Here is a 20902-nt window from a genome sequence, read left to right on the forward strand (position 1 = left end):
CCATTGACATACCCGAGGTCAATCACTGTCAGAATGAACCTGAGAGAGAGAGAGAGAGAGAGAGAGAGAGAGAGAGAGAGAGAGAGAGAGAGAGAGAGAGAGAGAGAGAGAGAGACAGAGAGAGACAGAGAGAGAGAGAGAGAGAGAGAGACAGAGAGAGAGACAGAGAGAGAGAGAGAGAGAGAGAGAGAGAGAGAGCACTCTGACTGAAAACACTTAAACCCATTCATTCAGGGGCCTCTCCAATCCCTTCCAACCCTCCATTGACATGCTAAAAACCCTCATTATCACATATTAAATGCGACTGTATAATTAGGATTGTTTACTAAATAGAAAAAAGGGAGAAGGACGTCTGGTTGATTCTTTCAGGAGGTTTTAGGTCATCGTCTCAGTCAGATCTCCTCCTCATCCATCCCTCGAGACATCTCTAACTGTCTCTCTGAAGCCGTCACCCAAACGGCACTCTGATCCCCACGGAGTCCACTAGTTTTTAGGGTAGACAACGCTACGACGGAGGCTGCCTGACTAATGAGAGGAAACATCTGATCAATATGAATATCAACAGATCAATATGAATATCAATATGAATATCAACAGATCAATATGAATATCAACAGATCAATATGAATATCAACAGATCAATATGAATATCAACAGATCAATGTGAATATCAACAGATCAATATGAATATCAATATGAATATCAACAGATCAATGTGAATATCAACAGATCAATGTGAATATCAACAGATCAATGTGAATATCAACAGATCAATATGAATATCAACAGATCAATATGAATATCAACAGATCAATATGAATATCAACAGATCAATGTGAATATCAACAGACCAATATGAATATCAACATGAATATCAACAGATCAATATGAATATCAATGTGAATATCAACAGATCAATATGAATGTCAACAGATCAATATGAATATCAACAGATCAATATGAATATCAACATGAATATCAACAGATCAATATGAATATCAACAGACCAATATGAATATCAACAGATCAATATGAATATCAACAGATCAATATGAATATCAACATGAATATCAACAGATCAATATGAATATCAACAGACCAATATGAATATCAACAGATCAATATGACTATCAACAGATCAATATGAATATCAATATGAATATCAACAGATCAATATGAATATCAACAGATCAATATGAATATCAACAGATCAATATGAATATCAACATGAATATCAACAGATCAATATGAATATCAACAGATCAATACGAATATCAACAGATCAATATGAATATCAACATGAATATCAACAGATCAATATGAATATCAACAGATCAATATGAATATCAACAGATCAATATGACTATCAACAGATCAATATGAATATCAACAGATCAATATGAATATCAACAGATCAATATGACTATCAACAGATCAATATGAATATCAACAGATCAATATGAATATCAACAGATCAATATGAATATCAACATGAATATCAACAGATCAATATGAATATCAACAGATCAATGTGAATATCAACAGATCAATGTGAATATAAACAGATCAATATGAATATCAACAGATCAATATGAATATCAACAGATCAATATGACTATCAACAGATCAATATGAATATCAACAGATCAATATGAATATCAACAGATCAATGTGAATATCAACAGATCAATGTGAATATAAACAGATCAATATGAATATCAACAGATCAATATGAATATCAACAGATCAATATGAATATCAACAGATCAATATGAATATCAACATGAATATCAACAGATTAATGGAATATCAACAGATCAATGTGAATATAAACAGATCAATATGAATATCAACAGATCAATGTGAATATCAACAGATCAACATGAATATCAACAGATCAATATGAACATCAATGTGAATATCAACAGATCAATATGAATATCAACAGATCAATATGAATATCAACAGATCAATATGAATATCAACAGATCAATATGAATATCAACATGAATATCAACAGATTAATGGAATATCAACAGATCAATGTGAATATCAACAGATCAATGTGTATATCAACAGATCAATGTGAATGTCAACAGATCAATATGAATATCAACATGAATATCAACAGATCAATATGAATATCAACAGATCAATATGAATATCAATATGAATATCAACAGATCAATATGAATATCAACAGATCAATGGAATATCAACAGATCAATATGAATATCAATGTGAATATCAACAGATCAATGTGAATATCAACAGATCAATATGAATATCAATGTGAATATCAACAGATCAATATGAATATCAACATGAATATCAACAGATCAATATGAATATTAACAAATCAATATGAATATCAACAGATCAATATGAATATCAATGTGAATATCAACAGATCAATGTGAATATCAACAGATCAATGTGAATATCAACATGAATATCAATGTGAATATCAACAGATCAATATGAATATCAACAGATCAATGTGAATATCAACAGATCAATATGAATATCAATGTGAATATCAACAGATCAATGTGAATATCAACAGATCAATATGAATATCAACAGATCAATGTGAATATCAACAGATCAATATGAATATCAACAGATCAATATGAATATCAACAGATCAATATGAATATCAACAGATCAATATGAATATCAACAGATCAATATGAATATCAACAGATCAACATGAATATCAACAGATCAATGTGAATATCAACAGATCAATATGAATATCAACATGAATATCAACAGATCAATGTGAATATCAACAGATCAATATGAATATCAACAGATCAATATGAATATCAACAGATCAATATGACTATCAATATGAATATCAACAGATCAATATGAATATCAACAGATCAATATGACTATCAACAGATCAATATGAATATCAACAGATCAATATGAATATCAACAGATCAATATGACTATCAATATGAATATCACCAGATCAATATGAATATCAACAGATCAATATGAATATCAACAGATCAATATGACTATCAATATGAATATCACCAGATCAATATGAATATCAACAGATCAATGTGAATATCAACAGATCAATGTGAATATCAATATGAATATCAACAGATCTATATGAATATCAACAGATCAATATGAATATCAACAGATCAATATGAATATCAACAGATCAATGTGAATATCAACAGATCAATATGAATATCAACAGATCAATGTGAATATCAACAGATCAATATGAATATCAACATGAATATCAACAGATCAATATGAATATCAATGTGAATATCAACAGATCAATGTGAATATCAACAGATCAATATGAATATCAACATGAATATCAACAGATCAATGTGAATATCAACAGATCAATGTGAATATCAATATGAATATCAACAGATCTATATGAATATCAACAGATCAATATGAATATCAACAGATCAATATGAATATCAACAGATCAATGTGAATATCAACAGATCAATATGAATATCAACATGAATATCAACAGATCAATATGAATATCAACATGAATATCAATGTGAATATCAACAGATCAATGTGAATATCAACAGATCAATATGAATATCAACAGATCAATGTGAATATCAACAGATCAATATGAATATCAATATGAATATCAACAGATCAATATGACTATCAACAGATCAATGTGAATATCAACAGATCAATATGAATATCAACAGATCAATGTGAATATCAACAGATCAATATGAATATCAATATGAATATCAACAGATCAATATGAATATCAACAGATCAATATGAATATCAATATGAATATCAACAGAACAATATGAATATCAACAGATCAATGTGAATATCAACAGATCAATATGAATATCAACAGATCAATGTGAATATCAACAGATCAATATGAATATCAACAGATCAATGTGAATATCAACAGATCAATATGAATATCAATATGAATATTAACAGATCAATATGAATATCAACAGATCAATGTGAATATCAACAGATCAATATGAATATCAACAGATCAATATGAATATCAACAGATCAATATGAATATCAACAGATCAATGTGAATATCAACAGATCAATATGAATATCAACAGATCAATGTGAATGGTGCCTGTTAGGGTGAAGAGAGGGCAGGGGGCAGTGAGGCGGGTGGCTGAGAGACTTTAATGGCAGATAGACAACTGGACAGAGTCCCTTCCTTGAGGTTCTCCTTAAAGCGACAGAGGAACCGTAGCTGAAGCCTAGAAGAACTCGTCTCCCGGCAACCGTTTTGAGGAGGGAAAAGGAACCCAGAAAAAGGACAATGCTTTCATTCATTCATCAGGGAGAGAGGATGAGGAGGGAGAGAGGAGGAGGAGGGAGAGAGGAGGAGGAGGGAGAGAGGTGGAGGGAGAGAGGAAGAGGAGGGAGAGAGGAGGAAGAGGGAGAGAGCAGGAGGAGGGAGAGAGGAGGAGGAGGGAGAGAGGAGGAGGAGGGAGAGAGGAAGAGGAGGGAGAGAGGAGGAGGAGGGAGAGAGGATGAGGAGGGAGAGAGGAAGAGGAGGGAGAGAGGAGGAGGAGGGAGAGAGGAAGAGGAGGGAGAGAGGAAGAGGAGGGAGAGAGGAGGAGGAGGGAGAGAGGAGGAGGAGGGAGAGAGGAGGAGGAGGGAGAGAGGAAGAGGAGGGAGAGAGCAGGAGGAGGGAGAGAGGAGGAGGAGGGAGAGAGATGAGGGGCAGGTAATACATACACCCACTCCAAAAATGACAAACATAAAGATATTTTTATCGACGCGTTCACACTTGTAAATGCAATGTGTTGTTTTGACAAAAACAGCCATCCCTGTCATAACGAAGGGTAATGATGTGCTTGAAGCAAAATTGGATGTGCTTTTTTTTTACATTTATTTTTGAGAGGACAACATCCACACTTACATTGGAAGAGAGAGAAAATATTAAACGGCAATGTTTATTATGAGTTAAAAGAGGCCTCTCACTGTAATGTCCTTTCTAACTACACACTGCATCACAGATTATTTTATTTCCAGAGACCTCCCACACTAATGACGAAGGCACAAAACAAGAAAAATATATCTATGTTTTTTAATGTGCTTTAGTTTTGATTATTTTTTAAAGATAGCTATAAATTGTTTTAATGTGTGTTAGTTTAGAGTCTTTTTAAAGATATCTATAATGTTTTTAACGTGCGTTACTTTATATTATAGTCTTTATTTATTCCACTGTGAGAGCAGATGACCACACATGGGGAAACAAGAAAGAAATTAGTAAGAAAGCTATAATGTTTGTTTGTTTTAATAAAGAGGCTTCTTTTAATGTAACTAGTTGTTTACTCAGTTCTGCTTCAGGGAAGCATAGAAACAGGTATACTAGGCTTCTTTTAATGTAACTAGTTGTTTACTCAGTTCTGCTTCAGGGAAGCATAGAAACACGTATACTAGGCTTCTTTTAATGTAACTAGTTGTTTACTCAGTTCTGCTTCAGGGAAGCATAGAAACACGTATACTAGGCTTCTTTTAATGTAACTAGTTGTTTACTCAGTTCTGCTTCAGGGAAGCATAGAAACAGGTATACTAGGCTTCTTTTAATGTAACTAGTTGTTTACTCAGTTCTGCTTCAGGGAAGCATAGAAACAGGTACACTAGGCTTCTTTTAATGTAACTAGTTGTTTACTCAGTTCTGCTTCAGGGAAGCATAGAAACAGGTATACTAGGCTTCTTTTAATGTAACTAGTTGTTTACTCAGTTCTGCTTCAGTTCTGCATAGAAACAGGTATACTAGGCTTCTTTTAATGTAACTAGTTGTTTACTCAGTTCTGCTTCAGTTCTGCATAGAAACAGGTATAGTGTAAATACTCAGCGACAGCCTGGACATTCATGACGTGAGCAAAGCGAGTCAACGCGCTGGTGGGAAGTAGTTATATAACGGCTCTGGTTCTGGTTTCGCTACTTCAAGGTGCACAGACAGACTCCTTCCTCTGATTGGTGTGTCGTAACGTATTGTGTTAATACCATTAAACCTACAGGGACGTTGTACCTGTAGGAGGGGGAGAGAGGGAGAGGGAGGGAGGGAGGGAGAGAGAGGGAGAGGGAGGGAGAGAGAGAGAGACACACAGAGAGAGAGAGAGGTAGAGAGAGGTAGAGAGAGAGACAGAGAGAGAGAGAGAGAGAGGGAGAGGGAGGGAGGGAGGGAAGGAGAGAGAGGGAGAGGGAGGGAGAGGGAGGGAGAGAGAGAGAGAGAGAGAGAGACACACAGAGAGAGAGAGAGGTAGAGAGAGAGGTAGAGAGAGAGACAGAGAGAGAGAGAGAGAGAGGAGAGGGAGGGAGGGAGGGAGGGGGAGGGGAGAGGGAGAGGGAGGGAGAGGGAGGGAGAGAGAGAGAGAGAGAGACACACAGAGAGAGAGAGAGGTAGAGAGAGAGGTAGAGAGAGAGACAGAGAGAGAGAGGGAGAGGGAGGGAGGGAGGGAGGGAGAGAGAGGGAGAGGGAGGGAGAGAGAGAGAGGGAGGGAGGGAGGGAGGGAGGGAGAGAGGGAGGGAGAGAGAGAGAGACACACAGAGAGAGAGAGAGGAGAGAGAGAGGTAGAGAGAGACAGAGAGAGAGAGGGAGAGGGAGGGAGGGAGGGAGAGAGAGGGAGAGGGAGAGAGAGAGAGAGAGAGAGAGAGAGAGAGACAGAGTGAGAGAGAGACACACACAGAGAGAGAGAGGTAGAGAGAGAGACAGAGAGAGAGAGAGAGAGAGAGAGAGAGGTAGAGAGAGAGACAGAGAGAGAGAGAGAGAGAGAGAGAGAGAGAGAGAGAGAGAGAGAGAGAAAGAGAGAGAGAAGCAACTGCCTTTTCCCTTAACCGTTTCTTAGGAACAGAAACGATGGAGGCTGGAGATCAGGACCTCGCATTTCCCATGAATTGTGTTTTCCTTTATTGTTCAGAAGGTGCGGAGTGGTTTGTTCTCAGCCCCCCTCTGGATCACTGAATGGTGGGGAAAGTCAAATTAAACCCAGGAAGCCTACAGTACAGAGGCTGAGTCATCTTTATAAGGCCCCTGGGTGATCCCCTGTCCAACTAGACTACAGTACAGTGGCTGAGTCATCTTTATAAGGCCCCTGGGTGATCCCCTGTCCAACTAGACTACAGTACAGTGTCTGAGTCATCTTTATAAGGCCCCTGGGTGATCCCCTGTCCAACTAGACTACAGTACAGTACAGTGGCTGAGTCATCTTTATAAGGTCCCTGGGTGATCCCCTGTCCTACTAGACTACAGTACAGTGGCTGAGTCATCTTTATAAGGTCCCTGGGTGATCCCCTGTCCTACTAGACTACAGTACAGTGGCTGAGTCATCTTTATAAGGTCCCTGGGTGATCCCCTGTCCAACTAGACTACAGTACAGTGTCTGAGTCATCTTTATAAGGTCCCTGGGTGATCCCCTGTCCAACTAGACTACAGTACAGTACAGTGGCTGAGTCATCTTTATAAGGCCCCTGGGTGATCCCCTGTCCTACTAGACTACAGTACAGTACAGTGGCTGAGTCATCTTTATAAGGCCCCTGGGTGATCCCCTGTCCAACTAGACTACAGTACAGTACAGTGGCTGAGTCATCTTTATAAGGCCCCTGGGTGATCCCCTGTCCTACTAGACTACAGTACAGTGGCTGAGTCATCTTTATAAGGTCCCTGGGTGATCCCCTGTCCTACTAGACTACAGTACAGTGGCTGAGTCATCTTTATAAGGTCCCTGGGCGATCCCCTGTCCAACTAGACTACAGTACAGTGGCTGAGTCATCTTTATAAGGTCCCTGGGTGATCCCCTGTCCAACTAGACTACAGTACAGTGTCTGAGTCATCTTTATAAGGTCCCTGGGTGATCCCCTGTCCAACTAGACTACGGTACAGTGGCTGAGTCATCTTTATAAGGCCCCTGGGTGATCCCCTGTCCAACTAGACTACAGTACAGTGGCTGAGTCATCTTTATAAGGTCCCTGGGTGATCCCCTGTCCAACTAGACTACAGTACAGTGGCTGAGTCATCTTTATAAGGTCCCTGGGTGATCCCCTGTCCAACTAGACTACAGTACAGTGGCTGAGTCATCTTTATAAGGCCCCTTTGTGATCCCCTGTCCTACTAGACTACAGTACAGTACAGTACAGTGGCTGAGTCATCTTTATAAGGCCCCTTTGTGATCCCCTGTCCTACTAGACTACAGTACAGTACAGTACAGTGGCTGAGTCATCTTTATAAGGCCCCTGGGTGATCCCCTGTCCAACTAGACTACAGTACAGTGTCTGAGTCATCTTTATAAGGCCCCTGGGTGACCCCCTGTCCAACTAGACTACAGTACAGTGTCTGAGTCATCTTTATAAGGCCCCTGGGTGACCCCCTGTCCAACTAGACTACAGTACAGTACAGTGTCTGAGTCATCTTTATAAGGTCCCTGGGTGACCCCCTGTCCAACTAGACTACAGTACAGTGTCTGAGTCATCTTTATAAGGTCCCTGGGTGATCCCCTGTCCAACTAGACTACAGTACAGTACAGTGGCTGAGTCATCTTTATAAGGTCCCTGGGTGATCCCCTGTCCAACTAGACTACAGTACAGTGGCTGAGTCATCTTTATAAGGCCACTGGGTGATCCCCTGTCCAACTAGACTACAGTACAGTGTCTGAGTCATCTTTATAAGGTCCCTGGGTGATCCCCTGTCCTACTAGACTACAGTACAGTGGCTGAGTCATCTTTATAAGGTCCCTGGGTGATCCCCTGTCCAACTAGACTACAGTACAGTGGCTGAGTCATCTTTATAAGGTCCCTGGGCGATCCCCTGTCCAACTAGACTACAGTACAGTGGCTGAGTCATCTTTATAAGGTCCCTGGGTGATCCCCTGTCCAACTAGACTACAGTACAGTGGCTGAGTCATCTTTATAAGGTCCCTGGGCGATCCCCTGTCCTACTAGACTACAGTACAGTACAGTGGCTGAGTCATCTTTATAAGGCCCCTGGGTGATCCCCTGTCCAACTAGACTACAGTACAGTACAGTGGCTGAGTCATCTTTATAAGGCCCCTGGGTGATCCCCTGTCCTACTAGACTACAGTACAGTGGCTGAGTCATCTTTATAAGGTCCCTGGGTGATCCCCTGTCCTACTAGACTACAGTACAGTGGCTGAGTCATCTTTATAAGGTCCCTGGGCGATCCCCTGTCCAACTAGACTACAGTACAGTGGCTGAGTCATCTTTATAAGGTCCCTGGGTGATCCCCTGTCCAACTAGACTACAGTACAGTGTCTGAGTCATCTTTATAAGGTCCCTGGGTGATCCCCTGTCCAACTAGACTACAGTACAGTGGCTGAGTCATCTTTATAAGGCCCCTGGGTGATCCCCTGTCCAACTAGACTACAGTACAGTGGCTGAGTCATCTTTATAAGGTCCCTGGGTGATCCCCTGTCCAACTAGACTACAGTACAGTGGCTGAGTCATCTTTATAAGGCCCCTTTGTGATCCCCTGTCCTACTAGACTACAGTACAGTACAGTACAGTGGCTGAGTCATCTTTATAAGGCCCCTTTGTGATCCCCTGTCCTACTAGACTACAGTACAGTACAGTACAGTGGCTGAGTCATCTTTATAAGGCCCCTGGGTGATCCCCTGTCCAACTAGACTACAGTACAGTGTCTGAGTCATCTTTATAAGGCCCCTGGGTGACCCCCTGTTCAACTAGACTACAGTACAGTGTCTGAGTCATCTTTATAAGGCCCCTGGGTGACCCCCTGTCCAACTAGACTACAGTACAGTACAGTGTCTGAGTCATCTTTATAAGGTCCCTGGGTGACCCCCTGTCCAACTAGACTACAGTACAGTGTCTGAGTCATCTTTATAAGGTCCCTGGGTGATCCCCTGTCCAACTAGACTACAGTACAGTACAGTGGCTGAGTCATCTTTATAAGGTCCCTGGGTGATCCCCTGTCCAACTAGACTACAGTACAGTGGCTGAGTCATCTTTATAAGGCCACTGGGTGATCCCCTGTCCAACTAGACTACAGTACAGTGTCTGAGTCATCTTTATAAGGCCCCTGGGTGATCCCCTGTCCAACTAGACTACAGTACAGTACAGTGGCTGAGTCATCTTTATAAGGTCCCTGGGTGATCCCCTGTCCTACTAGACTACAGTACAGTGGCTGAGTCATCTTTATAAGGTCCCTGGGTGATCCCCTGTCCTACTAGACTACAGTACAGTGGCTGAGTCATCTTTATAAGGTCCCTGGGTGATCCCCTGTCCAACTAGACTACAGTACAGTGGCTGAGTCATCTTTATAAGGTCCCTGGGCGATCCCCTGTCCAACTAGACTACAGTACAGTGTCTGAGTCATCTTTATAAGGTCCCTGGGTGATCCCCTGTCCAACTAGACTACAGTACAGTACAGTGGCTGAGTCATCTTTATAAGGCCCCTGGGTGATCCCCTGTCCTACTAGACTACAGTACAGTACAGTGGCTGAGTCATCTTTATAAGGCCCCTGGGTGATCCCCTGTCCAACTAGACTACAGTACAGTACAGTGGCTGAGTCATCTTTATAAGGCCCCTGGGTGATCCCCTGTCCTACTAGACTACAGTACAGTGGCTGAGTCATCTTTATAAGGTCCCTGGGTGATCCCCTGTCCTACTAGACTACAGTACAGTGGCTGAGTCATCTTTATAAGGTCCCTGGGTGATCCCCTGTCCAACTAGACTACTGTACAGTGTCTGAGTCATCTTTATAAGGTCCCTGGGTGATCCCCTGTCCAACTAGACTACAGTACAGTGGCTGAGTCATCTTTATAAGGCCCCTGGGTGATCCCCTGTCCAACTAGACTACAGTACAGTGGCTGAGTCATCTTTATAATGTCCCTGGGTGATCCCCTGTCCAACTAGACTACAGTACAGTGGATGAGTCATCTTTATAAGGTCCCTGGGTGATCCCCTGTCCAACTAGACTACAGTACAGTGGCTGAGTCATCTTTATAAGGCCCCTTTGTGATCCCCTGTCCTACTAGACTACAGTACAGTACAGTACAGTGGCTGAGTCATCTTTATAAGGCCCCTTTGTGATCCCCTGTCCTACTAGACTACAGTACAGTACAGTACAGTGGCTGAGTCATCTTTATAAGGCCCCTGGGTGATCCCCTGTCCAACTAGACTACAGTACAGTGTCTGAGTCATCTTTATAAGGCCCCTGGGTGACCCCCTGTCCAACTAGACTGCAGTACAGTGTCTGAGTCATCTTTATAAGGCCCCTGGGTGACCCCCTGTCCAACTAGACTACAGTACAGTACAGTGTCTGAGTCATCTTTATAAGGTCCCTGGGTGACCCCCTGTCCAACTAGACTACAGTACAGTGTCTGAGTCATCTTTATAAGGTCCCTGGGTGATCCCCTGTCCAACTAGACTACAGTACAGTACAGTGGCTGAGTCATCTTTATAAGGTCCCTGGGTGATCCCCTGTCCAACTAGACTACAGTACAGTACAGAGGCTGAGTCATCTTTATAAGGTCCCTGGGTGATCCCCTGTCCAACTAGACTACAGTACAGTGTCTGAGTCATCTTTATAAGGCCCCTGGGTGACCCCCTGTCCAACTAGACTACAGTACAGTACAGTGTCTGAGTCATCTTTATAAGGTCCCTGGGTGATCCCCTGTCCAACTAGACTACAGTACAGTACAGTGTCTGAGTCATCTTTATAAGGCCCCTGGGTGATCCCCTGTCCAACTAGACTACAGTACAGTACAGTGTCTGAGTCATCTTTATAAGGTCCCTGGGTGACCCCCTGTCCAACTAGACTACAGTACAGTGTCTGAGTCATCTTTATAAGGTCCCTGGGTGATCCCCTGTCCAACTAGACTACAGTACAGTGTCTGAGTCATCTTTATAAGGCCCCTGGGTGATCCCCTGTCCAACTAGACTACAGTACAGTACAGTGTCTGAGTCATCTTTATAAGGCCCCTGGGTGATGCCCTGTCCAACTAGACTACAGTACAGTACAGTGTCTGAGTCATCTTTATAAGGTCCCTGGGTGATGCCCTGTCCAACTAGACTACAGTACAGTACAGTGTCTGAGTCATCTTTATAAGGTCCCTGGGTGATCCCCTGTCCAACTAGACTACAGTACAGTGGCTGAGTCATCTTTATAATGCCCCTGGGTGATGCCCTGTCCTACTAGACTACAGTACAGTGTCTGAGTCATCTTTATAAGGCCCCTGGGTGATGCCCTGTCCAACTAGACTACAGTTCAGTGTCTGAGTCATCTTTATAAGGTCCCTGGGTGATCCCCTGTCCAACTAGACTACAGTACAGTGGCTGAGTCATCTTTATAAGGCCCCTGGGTGATGCCCTGTCCTACTAGACTACAGTACAGTGGCTGAGTCATCTTTATAAGGCCCCTGGGTGATGCCCTGTCCTACTAGACTACAGTACAGTGTCTGAGTCATCTTTATAAGGCCCCTGGGTGATCCCCTGTCCAACTAGACTACAGTACAGTGGCTGAGTCATCTTTATAAGACCCCTGGGTGATATCCTGTCCTACTAGACTACAGTACAGTGGCTGAGTCATCTTTATAAGGTCCCTGGGTGACCCCCTGTCCAACTAGACTACAGTACAGTACAGTGGCTGAGTCATCTTTATAAGGTCCCTGGGTGATCCCCTGTCCAACTAGACTACAGTACAGTGGCTGAGTCATCTTTATAAGGTCCCTGGGTGATCCCCTGTCCTACTAGACTACAGTACAGTGGCTGAGTCATCTTTATAAGGTCCCTGGGTGATCCCCTGTCCAACTAGACTACAGTACAGTACAGTGGCTGAGTCATCTTTATAAGGTCCCTGGGTGATCCCCTGTCCTACTAGACTACAGTACAGTGGCTGAGTCATCTTTATAAGGCCCCTGGGTGATCCCCTGTCCTACTAGACTACAGTACAGTGGCTGAGTCATCTTTATAAGGTCCCTGGGTGATCCCCTGTCCTACTAGACTACAGTACAGTACAGTGTCTGAGTCATCTTTATAAGGTCCCTGGGTGACCCCCTGTCCTACTAGACTACAGTACAGTGGCTGAGTCATCTTTATAAGGCCCCTGGGTGATCCCCTGTCCAACTAGACTACAGTACAGTGGCTGAGTCATGTGTTTTAAAACTAGGGTCAGGTTGTCCCTGTCCCTGACAGTTTACGTACATTTCCTTACATTTGCTTTCTCTTGATCACAACCCTGTATGTTACTATAGACCTGAGAAAGACTGTCTCATGAACACAACCCTGTATATTACTGTAGACCTGAGAAAGACTGTCTCATGAACACAACCCTGTATGTTACTGTAGACTAGAGACAGGCCTTCCTCCCATGTCTGTCTCATGAACACAACCCTGTATGTTACTGTAGACTAGAGACAGGCCTTCCTCCCATGTCTGTCTCATGAACACAACCCTGTATATTACTGTAGACTAGAGACAGGCCTTCCTCCCATGTCTGTCTCATGGACACAACCCTGTATATTACTGTAGACCTGAGAAAGACTGTCTCATGAACACAACCCTGTATGTTACTATAGACCTGAGAAAGACTGTCTCATGAACACAACCCTGTATATTACTGTAGACTAGAGACAGGCCTTCCTCCCATGTCTGTCTCATGAACACAACCCTGTATATTACTGTAGACCTGAAAAAGACTGTCTCATGAACCCAACCCTGTATATTACTGTAGACCTGAGAAAGACTGTCTCATGAACACAACCCTGTATGTTACTGTAGACCTGAGACAGGCCTTCCTCCCATGTCTGTCTCATGAACACAACCCTGTATATTACTGTAGACTAGAGACAGGCCTTCCTCCCATGTCTGTCTCATGGACACAACCCTGTATATTACTGTAGACCTGAGAAAGACTGTCTCATGAACACAACCCTGTATGTTACTATAGACCTGAGAAAGACTGTCTCATGAACACAACCCTGTATGTTACTTTAGACCTGAGACAGGCCTTCCTCCCATGTCTGTCTCATGAACACAACCCTGTATATTACTGTAGACCTGAGACAGACTGTCTCATGAACACAACCCTGTATATTACTGTAGACCAGAGACAGGCCTTCCTCCCATGTCTGTCTCATGAACACAACCCTGTATGTTACTGTAGACCTGAGACAGGCCTTCCTCCCATGTCTGTCTCATGAACACAACCCTGTATGTTACTGTAGACCTGAGAAAGACTGTCTCATGAACACAACCCTGTATTTTACTGTAGACCTGAGACAGGCCTTTCTCCCATGTCTGTCTCATGAACACAACCCTGTATGTTACTATAGACTAGAGACAGGCCTTCCTACCATGTCTGTCTCATGAACACAACCCTGTATATTACTGTAGACTAGAGACAGGCCTTCCTCCCATGTCTGTCTCATGGACACAACCCTGTATATTACTGTAGACCTGAGAAAGACTGTCTCATGAACACAACCCTGTATGTTACTGTAGATCTGAGACAGGCCTTCCTCCCATGGCTGTCTCATGAACACAACCCTGTATATTACTGTAGACCTGAGACAGACTGTCTCATTAACACAACCCTGTATATTACTGTAGACCTGAGAAGGGCCTTCCTCCCATGTCTGTCTCATTAACACAACCCTGTATGTTACTGTAGACCTGAGACAGGCCTTCCTCCCATGTCTGTCTCATGAACACAACCCTGTATGTTACTGTAGACCTGAGACAGGCCTTCCTCCCATGGCTGTTTAATGAACACAACCCTGTATATTACTGTAGACCTGAGAAGGGCCTTCCTCACATTGGCCTTGTGTGGTATAGCATATAGTGTTACAACAGAAAGACTGAACATCCCATAGTGATGTCATTAACCCATGACAGGTAGTGCAGCTATAGTCTGTTGTGTTGGAGGCCATATGGAATGGAAACCCAAGTGTTTAAAAAACCTCCAGCAAAGTCAAGGGGTTTCTTCTCCTTCAAGTTGGTGGCAGCTCAGTTGTCACTAGTTTACAGTGTCACAAAGCACTTCGTGTTAACAGTGTGGCAGCACGGGCCTACATGACCTGGCTCCTGACACAGATACATAGACAGACTGTTTTAATGACTGGCTCCCCCTTTCACTCCTGTTGCAGGTTGTTGTATCAACAACGGTCAACGTGGACGGTCACGTCCTGGCGGTCTCAGACAACATGTTTGTCCATAACAACTCCAAGCACGGCAGAAGGGCTCGACGTCTAGACCCTTCTGAAGGTACGGACCCTCCTTATCTCTATCATGGTAGGCACATTCTACATGACTTTTATTTTGAAATGCTCTCTAGTTTCCCTATGAGCACATTCACATTATTCATTTAGAAACATGCACACTTTTATTTTGAAATGCTCTCTAGTTTCCCTATGAGCACATTCTACATGACTTTTATTTTGAAGTAGCCTCTAGTTTCCCTACGAGCACATTCTACATGACTTTTATTTTTTAAATACTCCCTAGTTTCCCTATGAGCACATTCTACATGACTTTTATTTTGAAATGCTCTCCAGTTTCCCTATGAGCACATTCTACATGACTTTTATTTTGAAATTCTCTCTAGTTTCCCTATGAGCACATTCTACATTACTTTTATTTTGAAATGCTCTCTAGTTTCCCTATGAGCACATTCTACATGACTTTTATTTTGAAATGCTCTCTAGTTTCCCTATGAGCACATTCTACATCACTTTTATTTTTGAAATACTCTCTAGTTTCCCTATGAGCACATTCTACATTACTTTTATTTTGAAATGCTCTCCAGTTTCCCTACGAGCACAAGACCTTGAAAAGATGTTGAAAAGACGTATCTTCATTGTCATGTGGTCGCGGGGGTTAGTTCTTTAGTTCCATCTCTCTTCCATCATGTAGCTTGTCATTTTGGCGCGGCAGCGTAGCCTAGTGGTTAGAGCATTGGACTAGGAACCGCAAGGTTGCAAGTTCAAACCCCTGAGCCGACAAGGTACAAATCTGTCGTTCTGCCCCTTAACGGGCAGTTAACCCACTGTTCCTAGGCTGTTATTGAAAGTAAGAATTTGTTCTTAACTGACTTGCCTGGTTAAATAAAGGTACAATTAAAAAATCTTTAGCTCCTCTGGTAGCTGCTGAGATAAAGAGCCTTCTGGTTTAGTTCCTTCAGATCACATCTGTCCCTTTATGACATCACAACAAACTTCTCTAATTCTCCATCACCTCATTGTATTTCACTGGTCAATTTCATAAACACATGTATGTAATATTTATAATTATTATAATTATACTTATTATTGCTCTGTGTGTAATATGTAGTGATCTCTATTCACACATGTTTTCAATAGGGCTGTTGCTCAATGGCTTTCTAAAATAAACTTCAAATCTGTCATTGATTTGTGGTGAGATCAGGTTGTTGCTACTGGGTTCTGTAGTGTGATGTCAGGTTGTTGTTACTGGGTTCTGTAGTGTGAGGTCAGGTTGTTACTGGGTTCTGTAGTGTGGGGTCAGGTTGTTGTTACTGGGTTCTGTAGTGTGGGGTCAGGTTGTTACTGGGTTCTGTAGTGTGAGGTCAGGTTGTTACTGGGTTCTGTAGTGTGAGGTCAGGTTGTTGTTACTGGGTTCTGTAGTGTGAGGTCAGGTTGTTACTGGGTTCTGTAGTGTGGGGTCAGGTTGTTGTTACTAGGTTCTGTAGTGTGGGGTCAGGTTGTTGTTACTGGGATCTGTAGTGTGGGGTCAGGTTGTTGTTACTGGGATCTGTAGTGTGAGGTCAGGTTGTTACTGGGTTCTGTAGTGTGAGGTCAGGTTGTTGTTACTGGGTTCTGTAGTGTGAGGTCAGGTTGTTACTGGGTTCTGTAGTGTGGGGTCAGGTTGTTACTGGGTTCTGTAGTGTGAGGTCAGGTTGTTACTGGGTTCTGTAGTGTGAGGTCAGGTTGTTGTTACTGGGTTCTGTAGTGTGAGGTCAGGTTGTTACTGGGTTCTGTAGTGTGGGGTCAGGTTGTTACTGGGTTCTGTAGTGTGGGGTCAGATTGTTACTGGGTTCTGTAGTGTGTGGTCAGGTTGTTGTTACTGGGATCTGTAGTGTGAGGTCAGGTTGTTGTTACTAGGTTCTGTAGTGTGGGGTCAGATTGTTACTGGGTTCTGTAGTGTGGGGTCAGGTTGTTGTTACTGGGTTCTGTAGTGTGAGGTCAGGTTGTTGTTACTGGGTTCTGTAGTGTGGGGTCAGGTTGTTGTTACTGGGATCTGTAGTGTGAGGTCAGGTTGTTGTTACTAGGTTCTGTAGTGTGGGGTCAGATTGTTACTGGGTTCTGTAGTGTGGGGTCAGGTTGTTGTTACTGGGTTCTGTAGTGTGAGGTCAGGTTGTTACTGGGTTCTGTAGTGTGGGGTCAGGTTGTTACTGGGTTCTGTAGTGTGAGGTCAGGTTGTTACTGGGTTCTGTAGTGTGGGGTCAGGTTGTTGTTACTGGGTTCTGTAGTGTGGGGTCAGGTTGTTACTGGGTTCTGTAGTGTGAGGTCAGGTTGTTGTTACTGGGTTCTGTAGTGTGGGGTCAGGTTGTTACTGGGTTCTGTAGTGTGAGGTCAGGTTGTTACTGGGTTCTGTAGTGTGGGGTCAGGTTGTTACTGGGTTCTGTAGTGTGGGGTCAGGTTGTTGTTACTAGGTTCTGTAGTGTGAGGTCAGGTTGTTGTTACTGGGTTCTGTAGTGTGGGGTCAGGTTGTTACTGGGTTCTGTAGTGTGGGGTCAGGTTGTTGTTACTAGGTTCTGTAGTGTGAGGTCAGGTTGTTGTTACTGGGTTCTGTAGTGTGGGGTCAGATTGTTACTGGGTTCTGTAGTGTGGGGTCAGATTGTTACTGGGTTCTGTAGTGTGGGGTCAGGTTGTTACTGGGTTCTGTAGTGTGGGGTCAGGTTGTTGTTACTGGGTTCTGTAGTGTGGGGTCAGGTTGTTACTGGGTTCTGTAGTGTGGGGTCAGGTTGTTACTGGGTTCTGTAGTGTGGGGTCAGGTTGTTGTTACTGGGATCTGTAGTGTGGGGTCAGGTTGTTACTGGGTTCTGTAGTGTGGGGTCAGGTTGTTACTGGGTTCTGTAGTGTGTGGTCAGGTTGTTACTAGGTTCTGTAGTGTGGGGTCAGGTTGTTGTTACTGGGTTCTGTAGTGTGGGGTCAGGTTGTTGTTACTGGGTTCTGTAGTGTGAGGTCAGGTTGTTACTAGGTTCTGTAGTGTGAGGTCAGGTTGTTGTTACTGGGTTCTGTAGTGTGGGGTCAGGTTGTTGTTACTGGGATATGTAGTGTGGGGTCAGGTTGTTGTTACTGGGATCTGTAGCTAGATCCTTATAAAATCACTACTGTGGTGTCATACTCATCAATGAGGAAACCAGCACAGCTGACTCCACATCAGAAGACTGGCTGGTTGGCTGCTGTGCAGAGAAAAAGTGAAAAAAAAGAGAGAAAAATACATTCGGAGCAGCAAAGTCTGGGAAATATAAATGAGGGAAGGACAGAGTTCAACCTTCTGACCTTCCTGTTGGACTCGGTTCAGTTCAAACACTCTGGGAAACGGGATCTTGTCAAACGCATATTAGCTAGTTATCACTGGCAAGTACAAGTGGCTGGTATGTATAGTATTATGTTACCCAAACCTTTAATAGCACGAGGGTGTTGTTGTCTTAATTAGGCAGTGATTATCAGAACTCTATCATAACACAAGTGTTTTAATAATGCAACAGGACAGGCAAAGCAAAGGCGTTATATCAATGAAATGCACTATATCAACCCCCAGAACTCTGCAGGGGAAGGAAAAGACTGGGGTTGGTTTTTTTTTTTTGGGGGGGGCGGGGGGGTTCTTTACTAATGACAAAACGGGCAGAGAAAGACAATCTAATAATTGATGGTTAGCCCAAAGCTGTGAAGTCGTTACGGCCTATGACGTGTTGTTTGTCTCTCTCTCTCTCTCCGTATCCACGGGATAGAAGGCGTGTTTTGCTTAGCAACCAGCTTTAATTAGGGGAGCAATTAAAGAGGTTGAGCCCCCCTCTCCGTCTGAGGGGGTCCTGCGGGACAGGGGAACTGGTGTCTGCACAGCCTACTCACCCAACCCAACAACTAGATCAACCCACCCAACAACCCACCCAACAGTCTCATATCACAGTCGCATCTCAGATTACTAATATTTTATTGTCTACCCATTTTAGAGAGACAGACAGACAGACAGACAGACAGACAGACAGACAGACAGACAGACAGACAGACAGACAGACACAGAGACAGACAGACAGACAGACAGAGACACACAGACACAGAGACAGACAGACAGACAGAGACAGACAGACACAGAGACAGACAGACAGAGAGACAGACAGACAGACAGACAGACTGACAGACAGACAGAGACAGACAGACACAGAGACAGACAGACACAGAGACAGACAGACAGACAGACAGACAGACAGACAGACAGACAGACAGACAGACAGACAGAGAGACAGACACAGAGACAGACAGACAGACAGACAGACAGACAGACAGACAGACAGACAGACAGACAGAGACAGACAGACAGACAGACAGACAGACAGACAGACAGACAGACAGAGACAGACAGACACAGAGACAGACAGACAGACTGACAGACAGACAGAGACAGACAGACACAGAGACAGACAGACAGTCCTAAGGTATAGTCCATGTTAACTATGCTGTAGATTGGCTACAAAGCCTGTACAGGAATACCTATTAACTCTGTTTATCTGCAATTCTATCTCCCTCATACAACCTACTATCTACGTTTTAAACACCAGCTGGATATAGTGTATTCCAGTTGATGGTATAGTAATTCCCCCGCCCCGCCCCCCTCCCTTACTCTCTCACCTCCACGTGCTCCTCAGTTCATAAAAGAGCCTGTAGTCGTCAGTGAGGGGTGTGTAAAGAGCATCTCAGCGACCCTCGTCTGTGTCTACGCTCTTCCGCGCGCGTGTGTGTGTGTGTGTGTGTGTGTGTGTGTGTGTGTGTGTGTGTGTGTGTGCGTGCGTGCGTGCGTGCGTGTGTGCGCGCGTGTGTGTGTGTGTGCGCGTGTGCGCGTGTCGTACTCAGCGACCCCGGCTCTCTCCTCAGAGGCCCTGCAGCGTGGATCTGATTTGCATGCCAAGTGGCTGTAACGCTGTTAGGTTGATGCAATAAAGACAAACGGATCCAGGCTGCAAGGCTTTAGCCAGTAAAGAGGAGCAGATGGCCCTAGGAGAGGTAAAACAGGTATAATTCCATCAGCAGCAGTATCAACCTGCCATCTGGAGACCACCGGCACAATTACAAGACATTTTTAGCAGGCAGAACAAAGGAAGTTCTCAGTGCGCACAGCACAGCAGGCAAGATGAGACCTGTTGGTGTTTCTCAATACTGGAGGGATGAGGAGGAAGGTGACTAAATCTGTGTACCAAAATGACACCCTCTTTTCATATAAAGGGCACTACTACCCCATAGGCCCTGGTCAAAAGTAGGGCGCTACATAGTGCCGTTTGGGATGTACGCTAACACGGTGCCATGTTGCCTAGGAGAGAAGAGTGCTGATTAGAGCTTCACACTGAGAGGCAGGAGCTGAACGCAGAGAGAGAAGTACGAACCCAACGCCTTTGTTCAGTAAACCAAACACAGGGGGAGGTGGGGAGGTGAGCTGGGAGGCCTGGTAGGTTGTGGGTAGTCAGCACCAGACACAGTGGGGACATGGGGAGGTGAGCTGGGAGGTCTGGTAGGTTGTGGGTAGTCAGCACCAGACACAGTGGGGACGTGGGGAGGTGAGCTGGGAGGTCTGGTAGGTTGTGGGTAGTCAGCACCAGACACAGTGGGGAGGTGGGGAGGTGAGCCGGGAGGTCTGGTAGGTTGTGGGTAGTCAACACCAGACACAGTGGGG

General features: G+C 43.8%; 1 protein-coding gene across 1 annotated transcript in view; it reads left to right on the forward strand.

The window, feature by feature from the left end:
• The window catches only part of LOC135529202 (transcription factor COE3-like), a gene marked incomplete at its 3' end in the record, with an annotated part of 185871 nt that extends 170585 nt beyond the window's left edge, over positions 1–15286 (forward strand). The window contains exon 8 of the mRNA XM_064958060.1: positions 15142–15286. Within this exon, the coding sequence (XP_064814132.1) occupies positions 15142–15286 (145 nt within the window). The remainder of the gene's footprint in view (positions 1–15141) is intronic.
• Between the last annotated feature and the right edge of the window lie 5616 nt (positions 15287–20902).

This window comes from Oncorhynchus masou, unplaced genomic scaffold (assembly GCF_036934945.1).
Source record: "Oncorhynchus masou masou isolate Uvic2021 unplaced genomic scaffold, UVic_Omas_1.1 unplaced_scaffold_1118, whole genome shotgun sequence".
NCBI classification, from domain to species: Eukaryota; Metazoa; Chordata; class Actinopteri; order Salmoniformes; family Salmonidae; genus Oncorhynchus; species Oncorhynchus masou.